Source organism: Musa acuminata, chromosome BXJ3-2, assembly GCF_036884655.1.
Source record: "Musa acuminata AAA Group cultivar baxijiao chromosome BXJ3-2, Cavendish_Baxijiao_AAA, whole genome shotgun sequence".
NCBI lineage: Eukaryota > Viridiplantae > Streptophyta > Magnoliopsida > Zingiberales > Musaceae > Musa > Musa acuminata.
The window spans coordinates 31798016-31817267 of NC_088350.1; the positions used below are offsets into that span (position 1 = coordinate 31798016).

The 19252-nt window shown below is 34.9% G+C and overlaps 1 protein-coding gene across 1 annotated transcript; it reads right to left on the reverse strand.

The window, feature by feature from the left end:
* Window positions 1–245: 245 nt before the first annotated feature.
* Window positions 246–15180, reverse strand: LOC135632044 (uncharacterized). Its single transcript, XM_065140345.1, has 18 exons — window positions 14788–15180; window positions 9884–10123; window positions 9470–9533; window positions 9251–9380; window positions 9015–9159; window positions 7146–7400; window positions 6985–7069; window positions 6020–6122; window positions 5564–5689; window positions 5377–5490; window positions 4415–4533; window positions 3641–3728; window positions 3475–3567; window positions 3274–3363; window positions 3049–3168; window positions 2834–2925; window positions 1331–1385; window positions 246–621 (listed from the first exon to the last, which is right to left on the reverse strand). Exons 1-18 carry the CDS (start codon window positions 14972–14974, stop codon window positions 583–585), a joined length of 2145 nt encoding a protein of 714 aa, XP_064996417.1. The 5' UTR covers window positions 14975–15180; the 3' UTR covers window positions 246–582.
* Window positions 15181–19252: the final 4072 nt, after the last annotated feature.

A 19252-nucleotide genomic window follows, 5' to 3' on the forward strand; every position in this document is an offset into this window, starting at 1 on the left:
TAAATATCAAAAATATAAAAGATAACTATCATAAAGTCCTTTTAAGCAATATATATATATATATATATATATATATATATATATATATAGAGAGAGAGAGAGAGAGAGAGAGAGAGAGAGAGAGAAAGGCTAAATTAACAGCAAAATGACAAACATTATATTTGAACTTTCTTTTAGAGAATTTGATGAAAGGCGAATGAGACAGAAATGAATTGCTCGTCTTCTTCCTCGAACCATATCCAGAATTGAAGGAATCAGCCACACACCGCTTCTACAAGAAGAATGGAAAAAAAATTTGTATGATCTTTTACAAAATAATACAGGAAGCAACCTGAAAACAACTCAACCAAGGACATGAGGTTTTGGCTTCCTATATTTGCGCTGATAAGAACATCAATTCTCGTTATTTGATACTGCTGATGATCTTATGTAATATTGACACAAAGAATGACAAGAATACTATCCAGTCTCTTATGTACAATACACTCGAGAGCATTCTGTCGCGACATGGGAATGAAGAGTCAACATCAAGGTAGGGCCAAACATGTTTCTCCGTCTGCTGAAGTACGATGAAAATTCATTTTACACGCTTTGTTCGCCTTGTTCGCCGGATAAAGCATCCTGTAAAAGAACATTCAGTCAGAACGAGCACCAATAAGCATATCATTTACAGAATATGTTCTATAAATTCTGGGATGCTGATTGACATTGATTCAAAGAATATTGGGAAAATAAATGGAATTTTCACACGAAAAATGCATCAAATTACTTGGTTTATCAAAGTATGTGTTGGTTTTTAATTTCCCAAACGGAGGGCATCCTAGAAATGACTATGGGTAAAAAAACCAGAAACTTCTGCCCTTCCCTGATTCGTCCCACCAAGACTCACCAGACCCCCCTTTTGCCATTAAAATATGGAAGGAATTTTTCTATCAGCAACCTGTAGCGATCAGTTTCAGCATTCAACCTGAACCAGAACAGAATCTGACCTTGTTGCTGACATGTTCTTTTGAACCTCATGTACATTTAATTAACTTTTTTTTTTGTTCTCAACCTTGAGATTTACTAATAAATACTAATTGCCAAAGGAAAAGGGTGTCAAAAAGCCCATCCTGATTTAGGCCCTGTTTAGTGCTAGCTTGGCCTTGGGCAGAATTCTTGAAATGCAGATTATTTAATAACCATGTGGGTGGAAAAAATATGTTTGGAAACGATGGACCACATTGTAGCCCCAATTTACAACATGCAGCTTTAAAGAATGCCCATTGAATTTGAGTCTAATTACAAGTTCTATAAGTCCTCAAAATTTAGTACTTCAAGGAATACTTACATCTCCAGATAATTCCACAGGAAGCAAATTAATGGCATGAGGACTGAAATTGAAACTGTTTCACAGAGAACAAAAGAGAACTGATAAGTCATCAAATCATTTGAGATCATATAGAAAATCAACATAAAACCAGCCCTAAGAAGCAAGAAAAGGCAAACATATGCGTACTTCCAAAATAGATAAATGATGTTGAAATGAATCTTTTTAACGTAAAGTAATTATATGAAGAAAGAAAAGAAAATAAAGGTTTGGACAGAAGGGCATCCCATCGAAACTTACAAACTCATTGCAAATTTGACCACTAAATTATAAAAAAATATAACAAATTGATAATTGTTACATTAATGATTTATAATGATACAGTTAATTAGCAAATGTCCAAGTAAACAGCAAAGAATGTCAGATTATGGGCATATTAGAACACAGTTGTAGGAAAGTTTCACCAAGTCACTAAAACTTGTTTTAAAGAACCATTCAAATAAAAAAAATAAATGTCATATCCGTTGAAGTCCATAAGTGCGAGAACAGCATGACATCACACTGTTTTATGTATCGAGAAAGCATCAAATAACAAAAAGGCAAACAAGGACAGAAAAGCGGCAAAGTCAAAAGCTTGATTTACTTCATAGTCTACCTGATGCCAAGTATCATTACTAATCCATCTTTGACTGTACATATTGAAAAGGTTAGTTGTTTATTAAATGGTCCTGGTGAACCGCGTTAAATCTAACAAGAAAAATAGCCTCTTTGAAACGGTGAAAAATAAAAAAGTAACCACTCCAGAACAAGGATGGCGAGATCTTGATATGAAAGAATGAAGACACCTTTTTGGAATACATGATTGATTGGTATTGTTATGTTTTCACCATCTACAATACCATATTCAGTTATAAGACTAGTCATACACGGAAGATTAATGAGCCCCAAGAAACTTGTCAGAAGAGATAATTACAGACATGTTGTAGGATACTATAAGCAAATTTAATTTTCTTTTATCTTGCCATCTCTTACTCCCAACAGAAAATAAAGGATAGGATTGATGTCTATTTATTCTGCAAGGTACAATTTAAGACATGATGCATTACATACTAAAGGCAAAATAAACATGACAACCAGGTTGTAGCATCACAATACTTCACTATTTTTCTTTAGAGCCATTACTAACACTTTTTTTACTGCCATTCCGTGTTGCTAAAATTAGGCAGCTTCATCTTTCATAAACTTATTCCAGTATTTGCAGATATCATGTATAACATTATAACTCACAGGTCTAAAACCCATACTCATCAGAAAAATGTCAAGCCTATTGAAGCACTGCTGTGGAAACTAATTCACTAAATATTCAGTTAAGAAAGGAACTGTGACGGACTGATGGTACCTTTAGTGTTCCTCTGAGTTTCATAAATTAATGAGAGAAACAATAATGAAGGCTAATGTCCAACCTAGCATTGAGACCAAAAAGCAATAAAAAAAGAAAAGGCAAAAGACACAAAATGCAGATACCCTTGAGCTAGAACTAGCCGCCACACATATGGAATAAAGAATTCTTCAGGATGACTCTCCTGTTCATAAGTGAACTTCAACTGTGTAAACATCTGCCAAACCATGTTACTCAGTAAGCATAATAATCAAATTAATTTAAGAGTACTTATTCAAAGTTTTTCATTTAAAAGTCTGAAAAAATATATATTCTTTGCAAAATCATATTTGAACTTCACCTTCATCCCATCACCATGCCATGAACGAGAATTTATGATAATTACTTGAAGAACTTTGTCCACAGACCATTCACCATCCATATGCTGCATATCCATACGGCTGTTGAAAAAATCCAATACCTGCATGAAAAGGATGACTGCTAATTTTCTTCACATTCCACATTATCAATAACAACTGCAAGAAAAGAAATTCATAAACAAGACTGACAAAAATACATTTCATACTGTATATATATTTTCAAGGAGCTCATTAAACCGTGGATGATTCTTGAATGGTTGAAAAAGCTCTTGCCGATGCAAAATTGCATATACAACCTATTTTAAAAGCAGAAGAGTTAGTAATTTATCACATAGAATTCTAATTAATTTATCCAGAAGTTTAAAAAAGAGAGGAAAAGAGAGAAAAAGAGTTAGTTCACTTGGTACCTCAGGATTCCTAGGCAAGGCATATGTAAGAATAGCATTAAGGATTTCCAGTACTATTCTGAGGAAATCAGTATATATGTGAATCTCTGGTGACTGCAAGAAATATCAATGTTAAGCTGATAGGTAAAGAAGGTTGTGCCGATAGGTGTAAAAGATCGAAAACTACCATATCCTCTGTTAAGCTGACTCCTTCCATTTGGTCAGCAGATACTTTTATAACTTTGTCAGTTTTCAACTCGGCTAATTTAGTGTACCTGGAAACAGAATGATGAAGTACATAAGCTATGAAGAAATGGCGCTTCAAAATGCTTGATGCGTCCATGCCAGCACATGTTAAACGTTGACACTTGTTGTATTCTCCTCAACATGTGTTGGGTACTCATATGACATTGAAGAAGCACATAATATATGAAGGAACAGACTTTTCAAATGCTTGCGACTTGGTCATGTACGTGTTGGACCAACACTCCCTATATACTGGGTGCTTCAGTATCCTTGTAACTTCATATGCATTGAATACTTACATCTTTCTAAGGCTTCAAACTATGTCAAATATTATACCATATGTATGTTGATTTGATTATTGACTTAATGAATTGTATACATTTTGAAGTTGTTCTTTTGAATCTTGCTTAGTACATAATACATATATAGTTGTAATGTATTTAATCGATTTCACATGATGATCATAAATAGATTAAATAACATAGAGGAAATATACATGCATTAGTTATCGTGCCTATCTATTGTATCCTACATTTGTAATATTTATCTTGTCAATATGTCTGCATTGTGTTGTGTCCATGTCTCATGTCAGATTTCATGCTAAATGCTTTCTTTGTAATAGGAACTATTGTTCTTAAAAAAAAGAGCCATACAAGATAATTATTAACTTCGGGTACTTTAACATTTTAAAAAAAGATATAATGAAGTGGCATACTTGCGAGAGAGCATATCAAAAAGGCTAACCAGCCGCTGTGAAGCATAGGCACTTAGCCTGTGAACATGAGGAGCCATATTTGCTAGAATTGCCAGACAATTAGTATGAAGATAGATATCCTGTCAAAATTTCAAGGTAGCTTGTGTCAGAATCTTCACTTCAGGTATTTCCAACACAGACACTAGTTAGTTTATGGTGGCTATAATTGCAAGTTTGCAACTGTTAAAATTAAAATAAAATCAATACAGACATTCGGAATGATTTTTTATTGCTTAGAGATAAGATCATAAAGGCAGGTGTCTACTAGCATTCTCAACATGTATTTTATGATATGCCAAAGTACAAACAACCAAAGAGACTACCATGATAATCTATGTGAACTTGTGCTGCCAAGCCAATTGTGATTGGACATGTGTACAAAAGAGCTTACTGAATTTTTTTTAAAGAAAACATAGATTAGATACATATAATTTACTAGAATTCGTACCAGACTACCTCAAAACACATGCATAAGCCTAAGAGAAATATGCTGCTGAAACAGCGGGAATTATATGTTCATAACCTAACCAAGAATGTTAGTTGATGATTGTTATAGTTCTGCATAACTTAGATTTATCTCTCATTATCAGTAGAAGGATTTAGCATGATTCCTGACCGAACTCCATAGAGATTTCAAATAATAGTGGTTGCAGCTGAGAGAATGTCAAGCAGTTACAGAACCTTATTAAGATTCATAAAAATCCATTGCAGCAAGCACATCACTCAGATGAACTTAGAAGATTCATGTTTGGAATAACAAGAGATGACATTAATAAGGCACGTGCTATTACTTTTCATGAAGATACAACTAGAAAACCAAGAACCTTGTAAGGGCACTTCAAGTAATGATCTTTGATTTGTTTGGCAAGAATAACCAAGAAACAATTCTACACATGAATACCATTCGAGAACATTTTCCTTACCCGAAGCTTGGAGAGGTTGTACTTCACAGTCCTAATTAGCACAATTACCATCAAAGAACCAAGAGAAGTGTGATGGAGAAGACGTTCTTCATACCATGGAACACTTGGAAGCATCTGCAGATGAAAATTGTGTAAGTAGCTATTTATGCAGGGAAAAGTGATGGGGAAAAGAGTAAACAGTTCTTACCAACTTATGTATGCTGGCATTGAAAGATGAATCCTGACTGAGAATGAGAAGGATGATAAGAAGCATATATATTTGATTTGATGTCCTCCTTGAAGCATTATAAAGTGTCTCAAGAATTGGCATCAACTGTCCAGCAAAAAGCGTGATTAAACGTCTTGCCATCAGCACATACTGACATAAAGTTCATGTGCTCATGCATATTCAGTAACGTGCTTAGCATTCATGTGACTGTAAGATGAATTACCATGCATTGCCTCACTCTAGTGCATTTATGTTTGTCCACAAAACCAAACTAATAACCATCAAGAAATCTAGATAAAATTTTCCTTCAGAAGCAACTGAAAAAGGATGCAAAGTAACTTCTTTTTTTAGATTAATATTGTTACTAAGAGATCATAGCACAACTTGCACAACAAACTTAAGAGTAGTGATTTTATCAGTAAGTTGAGATCATACCAAAGTATCCAGATCAGTTCGCACCAAAACATACTCAAGAAAATCAGAGTTTCCAAGGACCAAGGAATAAAGTAACAGTACAGATGTCTCATCAGACAAGCACCTGTGACATGAAATGAAGGAGATTGATTGAAAAAGAAAGAGAATATTAAAGCAACATTATGTAGGGAAAAAAAGGAAGTTACAAAAGCAGAATGGTTTAAAGCTCAGTGAAGAAAAGAAAAACGTGGCCTGATGCACAAGGCTCACACCAATGCAAGGTATCTGCAGGAATTTAATGTGTGCATTCTTGCAAAGCATGAGAGAATTGCTTTCTACAATCACAATATATAACCACTCAAAGATTTAAAGACTTCAAAAGAATACAAAGAATGCAATGAATCTTACTAAGTAAGAAATTTTGCAAGGAAAGAACTTATATTAGTAAAGATGTGAAACAATTTTACAGATCTACATGCATATATCCGCACAAAAAAGTCCAAAAAGAACAGAGGGGTTATCAGAAGTTCAAAGTTTCAGAAGCAATTCACAAAACTTGTGATCCTTACAGTCTGCCAAGTTACCACAAAGTCGACAACAATCTTCGAAAATTTAAGATTGCAAAGTCAAAAAAATCACAGGTAAGTTAAACAAATATACATCAATTTTAGTTACATTCCAGCTAAAATAACAAAAACAAACATTAAACTTGAATAATTACAGTTGATCAATGAGTCTTTTTCTGACTCCCAATATTCAAAGCCTACGAGCAGTTAAACAATCTTACATAATTCAAAAATCAGGTGAATTACCAAAAAAACACATGCATGTGAGTTATTGACTAAGAAAACACAACAGTTGTCCTCTAACATTCACAAGCCCACAATCCATAGAGTAAATGAGATGATATTCTCAAACTGAAAGCAGTATTCAAAGACCAATAACATTAAAAAATAAATAAATAGAAAATTTAAAGTGATACATACAGTCCAAGGGAATCAAACAAGGATGCAAAAGGTAATCTAACAAGTGGTCCATTATGTGCGTTTCCCTCAATATCAACACGATCAACTGAAAGCACAAACAATTTTTTAGAATTTATTAACGGTTGACAGTCAGGAAGTATGCAAGTGAAAATATGTCTCACATTGGATGTCTCTAGCATTTTCTAGTGCCTTGCAGTAAGGATTCTCATAGAAAGATGAACTCTCTCTCAAATAGGTAGTAGAATCAACATCCCCCATATTGTTGTCGGTCAAAGACTTCACCACAAGACACTTTCGATAATGAACAAGTACAAGTAAAACAAGTAGGCTTTTTTCTGCCAATGGACTTCTTGCACCTGCACTGCTTGAACTGAGCAGGTAGTTGAATGTGTAATATGGCAGTAGCACGAAATTAGCTGCAGACATTTAGATGCATATGATTAGACTGCTCTGTGAGAAGATTGTTGAAAAAGCAGCTAAAGCTCTAATAAGGAGGACATGTGATGCAAATCAAGCGTCAAACACTTTTTATAACGGGAGCCACAATCTCAAACAAATAAAATTCAGAATAGAACTCTCAGTCAATTGAACGGAGTTCTGAAATTATGCACACAAGTACGTATATCAGGTGTAATGTGTCCTCTGAAGGCAAAATGCAAATTCCATAAAGATTGCAGCCAGTAATATAGAAACCAATAAAACAAGAAAGAAAGTAGACTTTCAATATGACCAACAAACGATAAAGTTATAAACATCATACTTAAGTAGCAGAACTTCTAAATGTGATGAAACTTTTTGCTTTCCCTAAATAAATCCATAACAAATAAAGAAGAATAATACATTATAGTCTTCCATTGGACATCTTTAGGCTTTCACTTTCATTCTGTAACATGCCAACTGAAACCAATTTAAAATTACAAGACTAGACACATTTTTTCCTCCTGCTTTGAGATCATTCTCACTTACTTTGGCCCATTTTGAGCTTTCAAGGTTGCTAATTGTACCCCAAGAGAGCATATCAAAACAATACTCTTGTGGTGGAGGGAATATTGGCTTTAAAAATCCAGCTCTTATGGATTACAATTGATCAATTTGCATGTCTCAATCCTTTCACTCTTTGGAGGATCATTTGAAAGATCAAAGTGATTCTTTCCACCTAAAAGCAACCCAACATAGTCTGTGATTATCATATGCTGTATGAAATGCCTACTAACCCACTGAATGATTAGTTCAACTTCATGGTACCCTATCAACAACGAAAAACTTGACATCGAAGCCATCATAACCAAATCTACGAGGCAGTTCATCTTCAAGCTAATATTTCACCACCTCAAATCTTTGAAGAAGTCCAAGATAATAAGGATTTCAATGTTGGACATGTCAAACAGGTGTCACCACCATGTATTATGCAGGAAAGATGGAAGCAAAGCACACTAGTATACTCTGTTACACGAACAACGCCACTTGACGTCTACAAGATTTGATTAACTAGAAGCAATGTGATTAACTAACAGCACAGTGTTCATTTCATATCTAAAACTAGCTATAATCATTCCTTTGGGTAATTCAAGCAAATTCATATCAAAAACTAGCTATAATAATTCCTTAGTCTTAAATTGAATGCTCTGAAGCTGAACTTAAATATAATCTGAACTTCCAACGGGAAAGAAAAATAGAAAATTTCTTCCTTAAAGATACAAACATAACTATGGAAAAGAATGACTATAAGATATCCATCAATAACTTGAAGTATTATTCTCAATTGTCGAATCTCCATATAAACCCCAAACCTTAATTTTGTATATAGAACAGAACCATGAACCAAGTCTATATTCACCTTTTAAAATAAAGAATAAAAGTATTAATTGGTACTGTTAGTAGTGTCTGTTCTGCAACAAAACTGGCCACAACATCTAGCAAACAGTATAAATAGACAAATTGAGAGCAAATCAGTGGTGGTGCTCATGTATTTGATGAATATTAGAGAAGCCCTTTAGAATGATGCAAAAAAATGGAAAGAACAATATTACCAGCCACAGAACCAACTCTTTGCAGAACACCTGACTGGTTCCCTTCAGGAGAGAAAGGATATGTTGAGCCATCAAAAGAAAAGCGCGGACGAGTTATAAAATTCAACAATAGCTTTTGAACTGTGGAAGCTACCACGGCACTTTCCTGATCAGAAAAGAAATCATTGGAGATATTCATAGATAGGTTTTTTCTTTGATTTGGATAAAAAAAAAAGGTGTCTATTTCCTGTTCGTACCTGAAGCATTGCTGCATCAATAAATGGATGAACATCTTTTGGCCCTGGTGATGGTCCAGAGCAGAGTTGAGTCGACATTGCCACCAACATCAAATTCAGCAGTTCATGATGGAGGAGGCATGATCGAGGACTTGCAATGGAGATATATATTTATTTAGAACAAGTGGAGCAAATTATTTCTGACCAGGACTTTCATTTTGAGCAGTGTAACAAATATACCTTACATCTGAGGAACCAACAAAACTGAGCATGCCTCGTATGATGAAAACTTCAATGCTTTGATCTACAAGATGCAAGACAAAATTCAGTTTCAAAGGCACAATTGCCCACAAAAATTGGTCAGCCATTTCTAGCAAATGACCCACTCATGCTAATATAAAATATAACAGTAGTAAAACCTCATATTAGCTTCAAGAGAAATGGAATTACCAATAGGAAAATATGATGATCTAAGATATATAACACAAACAGCAATTTAATTGTCATTGAAATCTTTTCGCATAAAAGTGGAGTCTCCAAATTTGTTAATAGTTACTAATAATTACTTGGCCACAAATAACTAAATGATAGCAGTTAATTCGTATAAATACTGACAGTATAATTGTAAATAGTTCCTGAAAAGTAAACCAATACCAGTAGGCAAATTACACTGCCTCTTCTCATCTTTATCAAGGTTGAGATGTAGCTCTTCAAAATTTGCACCTTTTACATTCTCAATTATGAACTTAAGAAATACAGATGATATGTATGCTGCATTGACAGACTTTCGATAAGCTGTAGCCGATCCTGAAGAAGTTGAGATCAAGTCTTGCAAACACCACGCCAAGTGAATCAAAATTTTTGCAAGATGGTTTGTGTGGTAGTTGTGTTGTGCTGCAAATTCATCGAGAGCAAATAAAATAAGCATCTGAAAAGAAATTCATATGAGAAGGCATACTCTAATCAATTGTGACCAAGCACAACATGCAAATATTCAATGCAACCCATATTCCACAACCAAGTGTTTCATCTTTTATAGCCTAATTAATCTTTGATGAATGCAACCTGAGAGTCCCTGGAATCAATAGGTGAATATGTATATATATATATATATATATATATATATATATATATATATATATATATATATATATATATATATATATATATATATATATATATATATGAAAGAAAATATATCCAAATGTTTCATCAGTATAATTTGAAATGCTTTTCTAACCAGCTTAAAACTCTATCCTTCCCAATGGTGCCTGTTTGACAAGCCAAGACAGCTGTAGTTGAGAGATAGGTGTTACTGAACTTAAAAAACCAATAAATAAATAGGAAACTGACATTCATAGGTAACAAAAATAAATAACAACAGAAATGCTCAAATAAGAACCACCCACAATTTTCTTGTCGATGGAGAAGAGCGTATATGAATAAGAAAACAGAAGTGTCTCTTATTATTTACCTGCAAGCCAACTATTTGCAAATCAATTTGCAGTGATAAGATTATATGCAAAATTGAACCCCTGCAATTAAATTTCTTTTCCAGTGACAGTACTTGCAAAATCATCCTTTTTCATGAAAAAACTCTTTCAGCCATGCTCCATGGAACCAAGACAAGATTTGTTGCCAGCGAAGAAAACAGGTTGTATTGCTACGTGGAACTTGAATCCATGAATCATCTTATAGATGATCATCTATATCATTTTTTTACTTTAAATGCTACATTGAGCATAATTTCCCCCTAACTTTTCCTCCTCTTGTTTGCTTGTTGATGTATACTCAGTCAAACACCACAAATGATGGTGCAAAACAAATGGAAGGTGTCATGCAAGAAACAGAGGCAGGAAAAGCAAAAGCATCATCAACTTGAAGATTTTGAATTCTTTCAAGCATTTATTTGAACCAACGTTCGTAATTTTGTACCGTACTGGGGTATCGAGTTCAGCTCGGTACGATACGAGTATATCGAGCGGTACGCTATATATATATATAGTTAAAAAATAAAAAAGAGGCGACGTCGCGTCGTTTGTTCTCCCCACGCGGGTTAAGAGAAGTCGCCGACGACACCAAGGTCTCCCGACGAAGCCTCGGTGATGTCACCGAGGTTTCTTCTCGCCACATCGAGGCTTCTTGTCCCCGCGCGGATTAGGAGAAGTCGTCGACGATGCCGAGGCCTCATTGCCTCAAACGAGGAGGAGGCGACATCTCGTCTGCAACGTTCGATGAGGGAGGGCGGCAACGTATCAGGATCATCGAGGGAGAGTAGCATCGGATCTCCAGGTTCTCCCTTTTCTTCCTCCTCTTCTTCTCCCTCTTCTTCCTTCTCCCTCGGCTAATACCGCCCGGTAGCGGGCGACGACGGTCAAAATCGACCGTCACTGACCGATTTCGGATGGTAACGGGGCGGAAACAGCCCCGGTCGATGGTACTGCCCGGTAGCAGGCGATCCACGTATCGATCTACTGGCGGACCGGTATCATATCGAAATTAAAAACCCTGATCTGAACTACCCAAATAACCCAATGTATTATTTATTGTTTTAAGAGACCCTTTTCAATTTTTTGAGACACTTTTTAAATAAGAAACACAGTTGATGACCATTCCTTCAGTTCTTTGGATTGGAACCCCTAATCAACATTCTAGCCTTATCTTAGGAAATAGAGAAATATCGTACAACAACTTATTGCTTTCAGTTCTATTGGTTGCAATTATCATCAACTAACAAAAACCATGCCTTTTTATTTTCTAACAACACCTACTCAACCCATGATCTGACATCACACATCTCTCCTTCGACGCCCTTAATCCACTATATACCAACAATAACAACAAAGCCTTAAGTCCCAACTATTTTGGATTGGTTGTATGGATCTTGTACCACCATTGAGATCCGTAAAAACTCATATACTTATTTAAGTTCAAAGTAATTAAATCTTTATTTATAGTTTCTATTAAAGTTTTTTTAGGTCTTCCTCGACCTCTCATCGTACCACTAACATTAATCATTTTACCTCTTTCAACTACCGCATCCGAAGGTCTCTTAGATACATGCCCATATCATCTTAAACGATTTTCTCTCATTTTATCCTCTATTGAAATAATACCTAGTTGTTCACGAATAAAAGTATTTATTTTTCTATCTTTCCAAATAATTTCATACATCCATCTCATCATTCTTATCTCGGTAAAACAAACTTTTTGTATATGTTGCTTCTTAATTATTCAACACTCAGATTCATAAAACATTATTAGTCTCAAAACTATTTTATATATTTTTTTAATCTCCAAAGTATCCGATGACCACACAAAACTCCTAACACCTCTCATCATTTTAACTATCCTGTTTTTATTCTATGAATAGTATATTCATCGATCTCTCCATCTTATTGAATAATTGATCTAAGATACCTAAGGCTTTTACTTAAAAAAGACTTCTTGTCCATCCAACTTAACTATATTCTTATATTTATTCCTAAAATCACTAAAATTATATTTTATATATTCAGTTTTAATCCTACTTAATCTAAACCTTTAGTTTCTAAGGCTTGCCTTCATAACTTAAATTTATAATTAATTTTACTCAGGGTCTCATTAACTAAAACAATATTATCTACAAATAACATACATCAGAGAGGTCTATCATGTAAGTGACTAGTAAATTCATCCATTATCAATGTGAAAGAGTATGAACTTAATGCGGAACCTAGATATAATCCTATACTAATAAAAAAAACTCACTAGACAGACTCCCTATGGTTCTAACACTAGTAGCTACATTATCATACATATCTCTAATAACATTAATATAATTAGTGGATATATCTTTCTTTCTAAAACCTACCATAATAAATCTCTAGGAACTCTATCATAAGCCTTCTCTAAGTTAATAAAAGCCATATACAAATCTTTCCTTTTCTCCCTATACTTTTCTATTAATTTTCTTAATAAATAAATAGCTTCTAGTTGATCTTTCAGGCATAAAACCAAATTGATTTTTAAATATATTTGTTTCAAGTCTTATCCTACTTTCGATAACTCTTTCTCAAAATTTCATAGTATATACCATAGTTTCCAATTTAACTAATCAAATCCCACATGACAAGCATGAGACTTGTGATCTTATCTTTTGAAAATGCATGTTCAAACCATGTCTATTCAAAAGCTAATCAACTTCTATTGCATTGGTAAACTCCGAAATCAACAAGAAATTCATGCGATGAACTGTAGCGCCATGGTTTTTACAAAAGAAAGGTGACATAAAGGTTCAAGTGTCGTTTCTAAACTTATCAGTTGCTCTCTTGGCCATGAGCATCTAAATCTCACTTGACATACTGTCTTGTATATGAGTCCTCTTTAATTCTTCATAATATGAGTTAGTGTCAAACATCAAATTTGGCAATACTCATGCCAACACATACAGATCCTAGTTAAATACACTAGAATGAAAGTTGAAAGACTGTATCTTAGTTTCAGATACCTCAGAACTTTTGGCCTCCTGAGCAAACAATTCTCAAACTACTAACCAAAAGGTCCATAGCAGACGATATATTTATTCTCCTGAGACTTGCATCATAATTATAATGCATTCAGAAGTAACATTTATGATATAGAACTCCAAAACTAATTAATTTAAAGCAACTGGATATCTCAGAAACAACAAGAAAAAGAGAGACTATAGAGGATTTTGAATGCATTGGCATATTCACATTCTTGACATGTCTCAAAACAAATTAACTATAATTTGCACAGCCTTAGTTTCAAAAATAAAATTGCATTGTGTCTTGCATTTCTTAGTCCCAACAAGAGACATAATAAGTCATGCATAACTAACAGTGCCCTTGTTCTTTAACCTCGAGCACCAACAGCAACAGAGGGCACCATTACGTGGCAGGTAATGTGATCTACCAACAAGATTATCATGCTAACCACATCTAGTGAAAGAAACTAATCATCATAATTATGCATGAGTTCATTCAGAAACAATTTTGCCACACTAGGACTTAAGGTGGGCATCCACATTCCTGGCTTTCCAATTCTTCAACCATATACATAATTAGAGAAAACATCTAGGCCCCAACAAAAGAAAATGAAATTATGCATAACTAACTTTGCCCATATGCTTGAACCTTGAGCACCAACCAGAAACAGAGGGCACCATTACATGGCAGGTGTCAGCATCTATCAACGAGATTATTATGCTAACCACATTTAGTGAACAAAATTATTCATCATTAACCGTCATTGGGACTTCTATCAAATAATAGTATCAGTGATCGAAAATTATTCATCAAAGATTATTATGATAGCCTATCAACAAGATTATGAAACACGAGTTCATCTAGAAAACACATTTGTACCACAGAAGGACTTCTATCGAATAATAGTAATGTAGGTAGACGTCTTAATTCCCACCCTTCCAGATCTTCGACCTTATACATAATAAGAGATTAGTTCCAGTGGATCATTCAACATCAAACCTCTCCATAAACCAAGAAAAGGAATTATTTCTATAAACAGAGAATGAAAATGGAAGGCGAGCCACTGACCAAACAACTGGCAAGCCTGCAAGACGCGATCTTGCGGCCACTGTAGCGTGAGGGGGAGCTCCAGCAGCTGGTTCCAGAAGTCGGAAGACAGCGGGTAGGGCTTCTCCCCGACGAACGCGGCCATCAGGTTCTCCGCCGCGTCCTGCGGCCTCGCGCCGCCCCTCGGCGTCGACGGCGCGGCGCCCATTTCGAAGGGAACCCGAAACGCTAGAACCCTAAAACTCCACCTCGCCCTCAGATCAAAAGGGAGAAGCGCAGATCCAACGATGGAATCCCACCTCTACGTCCCCGGGAGACGAGATCGCGTCGAAGCCGACCAAATGAGGCAAGAACTTCGGATTGAAGCAAAGGGGAAGAAGAGGCGAGTTATTAATCTCTCCCCTCCTTTTTCTTCCTTTCCACTCGTTTCGATTTTATGCCATTATTTTTCCCCTTTTCTTGATCTAATTATTTGTCGGGGGTCGGTGAAGACTAATATAATGACTAAAATACCCTTTCCTACACGAACGATGCTTTCGAAATAACGGCAATCTAACTGTAACAGCATTTTATTGTGATACGTATAACGGGAAATTTAGAAATATTCTAAACCGTTACAATGTTTGTATATCTTTGGACAAATGTGCAAGCTTATTTTTGTGGTCTATATTTTATGTGCAATCCTTGATTTTAGGATTTCAAAACCTTTTTATCTTTTATTTGCACCAAATAATGTTCGTCCATTGCAAATCATAATAATACATAGCAATTGTGATATCGGTTTGGAAGTAACGCGTACATTTATTTGTGTAACTGGTATTTACGTTAAGGGCGAATTCGTCCTTTTACCGGGATAGCTGTTTCGCTGTTCCAGAGTGGAACCGGATCCGGTGCTAACGGTGAAGGAGAGGCGATCTCGGCCGTTCAGTTGAAGAAGTCAATAAGTGAACGGTCGAGATGGTTGAATTGACGTGGCTAACTCGTATGGTTGGTGGGTTGGCACTCCCGAGGTTACGAGTCGATCCGATTGACTTATCAGCAGGCAGTGCGTTGACTAAACTACTCTCGCTTGAATCATGCTCTTCGGCCTAACCTTATATCCGATTAATTTCTATTTGGATTATCGATGTGTAATCGAAGTGCATACATGAAATCTTGGTGGACTCGATTGATGGGTGGTGGTGGAGCGATCGGCATGAGATGCAAGGGGTCAACGGTGCAACGTTATCAAATTTCGTTTGACTTTTCTGGGACGTAAGTTGGTCGCATTAACGTTGTTTCCTTGGAAAGGAGAACATCCCGTTGACTTTCAATGTCAGACCTCATCCATCCTGCATCTGCTGCTCCCAACTCCAACCATGTAATGATGGAGGACAACCTTTATGTCTCCAACAAGGAAAATGGCCTTCATGATTTTTCGTCCTTCTCTAGCATTTAGATATCCTTTTTATCTATATGTTTGATGTGAATGTCATATGATTAAAAGTAAAAAAATTTATAGAAATCAAAACTTAGAAGAAATTAGAGTGAAAAAAATAAAATATTTAAAGGATAAATAAAGAATTAATTATAAATTATCTCTTCACACTATTGATTCTTTTTACGAAAATACTATACGTGCTTAGTGATAAATCAAAGTGCAGTAGAGTCAACACATGCTCAGTGATAAATTTTATGATATTTTTATCGATAAAATCGACGGTATAAGGAAAAACAAAACTAAATATTTCACTTTCATGAGTATAGGGATCTCAATATTAAGATACTAAAGATAGCTTAATTGTAGAGAATAATCTATAATTAGCTCATAAATAGATAATAAATTTTTTATGATACATCTTTTCCTCTCTTAATCGCTCTCGTAGTCTTCCTCTTCTCCTCTCTTAATTTTTATTTGTATAAAACTTTTTGAGAAGTTTAAGAAGGATCTATAATTTCTTTCCGATGGGGTTTAATTATAATCATCATTAAATAAATTATAAGAATATATTTAGAAATGCAAATATAATTATACCTTGTTTATGTCTTAAGCTTTTAGATTTAATGATATTAATCAAGAATATGGCTTGTGCTTCAAACCCAATCCAAAGACTAGCCTACTAAAATAAGATAATAATATAATCCAATATAATTTAAAGGTCATATCACATAATTAATATTTAGGAAGAAGATAAACATATTTGGATACCTAGAAGGAGAAAAATATTCATCTTTTGATGCATTAAGTCTAAAGTTAAATCACTATATGCTGACAGTGATCATATTTAATTCTCATTGGTTGCTTAATCCAATTAATTAAAGCTTATCTTGTTGTCACCAATCTCATCCAAATATTCATGTTTATCTAATGGAAAGAGATTTGATGATAGAGTAGTCCCTGTTAATTTCTATCATGACATCCAATGATGTGATCTCCACCAACTCCTAACTTGGATTACATAATAATTAAGGATAGATTAAGGATATTTGGATCATTATCTCCTGAAATAAAGGTCTCATGGGACCAAATTATTCTTTGCTCTTGAAGTGACTAATATACCCCTCCATGATTAATACAGTCATATTTGATCAAATCTGATGAACTGCAAGCATTAGTATGTCATTTTACTCTTCATGACTAAAATACATTTTATGATGATTAATTCTTCTTATGAATATAACATTATACTAATAGTAAAATAAGACGTCGCATGATAAATAACGTTTATCATGCGACGTCTAAAAAACTTTGAATCCCTTATCGAAGACATATAATATTAATCTCTCATCTTTAAAAATATTTTTTAGATTCATCCTAAGAGGATAAAATCAAACACATATCGATTGGTATAAAAATATACTCATTTGGTAGACACCAAATGAGTATAAATGGGATTCTTTGACTCAAAGGACAGACTAAAATTGTTGTTTGACTGTTACCACTGCTACCTCTTCCTCTCACGCACTCATCATCTCAATGTATGTTGGATGTGTGTGTCTCCAAAAATCACACTGAAATATCCACACTTGTGATTGTGATGTGGCTTTGGGCCTTTTACAGCATATATTATATGGTGTCATAGTCATATAATAGCCAACTAAACAACAAGAAACCATTTTGAAATTCTCGTCCACTGTGATCCACCAATCAATACTTCCAATATAGACTTCAAAGTTATTCTATCTCTTGTCCATCAATATCTAGTAAGATCTCATTCGATAAATTTATTAATATTGATATGATAATTAAAGATATAAATTTTGGAATATTATTCGATAATTTTTTATTTCTAAGGTATTGATATAATGATTGTGCACTGAAAATGATTTGGTTTGAAGTGTAACCTAATTGGAATCGTTGAACTAATTCAATGATTCATCAAATTAGAAAGTTCAAAATCAATGGAGAAAACTAAATAAGTTATATAAGGAAGTGATTAGGATTTATTTTTTTTTTGTTTAGGAACCAAAACCAATGATTCCGATTTCGTGATCAGATCCATGTAAGAATTCAAAACTATCGGATGGATCATGAAATTTTTGAAGATCTCATTCCATAATTTTTCTTTCTAATTTTTAAAATATTAATATGATTATTGTGCGCTATACTCATTTATTAAGGATCGAATGTTTGGAAGCTTCATTTGATAATTTTTACTATGATTATGGTGTACCAGTTGATAAGGGGCTATTTGGTCGGTCGACCATTCGTGTGGCTCGTAGTTTCACAAGAATTTATCCACTTTGGGCGGTGAGCATATTCGTACGGTTTTATCATTTCAAAGCTCGTGAACTCTAAAAGGCACATTTGAGGATAAAAGAGACATGGACTTATGAGCTCTTGGTTTTCATACTCCTCAACCAATATACGACTAAATAGCCTTATCAGTGCTCCCTCCCGTAAGGGAGCCAAGGGCTCATAACCGATGTGCATGTCTCGGGAGCGAGTTTGCTCGGTCGAGGTACAGGCCTTAGGCTCTCCTTTTAGCGACAATCTAATAAATGACCATTTGATTAACCGATCATTGGTGCAGCCTATAGGCTTGTAAGGAATTATCCATTTTGAACGATAGGTGTACCCGCACGATTTTGTCATTTCAAAGCTTGTGAAATTTAAAAGACGCCTTCAGGGGTAAGGGAGACGCGGACTTATGAGATTTTTGTTCTCATACCCCTCAATCAATGTATGACTAAATGATTTTATTCATAACTGAGGTGCACGGCTTGGGAGCAAGTTTGCTCGACCGAGGTGCAGGCCTTAAGCCAATCTAATATGGGACTATTTGGTGAGTCGATCATTGGTGCGGGCCATAGGCTCGTAAGGAATTATCCACTTTAGTCGGTGGGTATACTCGCACGGTTTTATCGTTTCAAAGCCTGTGAGATCTAAAAGGCGAGACTAAGTCCTAAAACTTATGAGCCCTTAGATCTCATACTCTTCGACCAATGTTCGACTAAATGATCTTATCATCGGACACACTTACTAAGATACTTAACAGTATGTCTT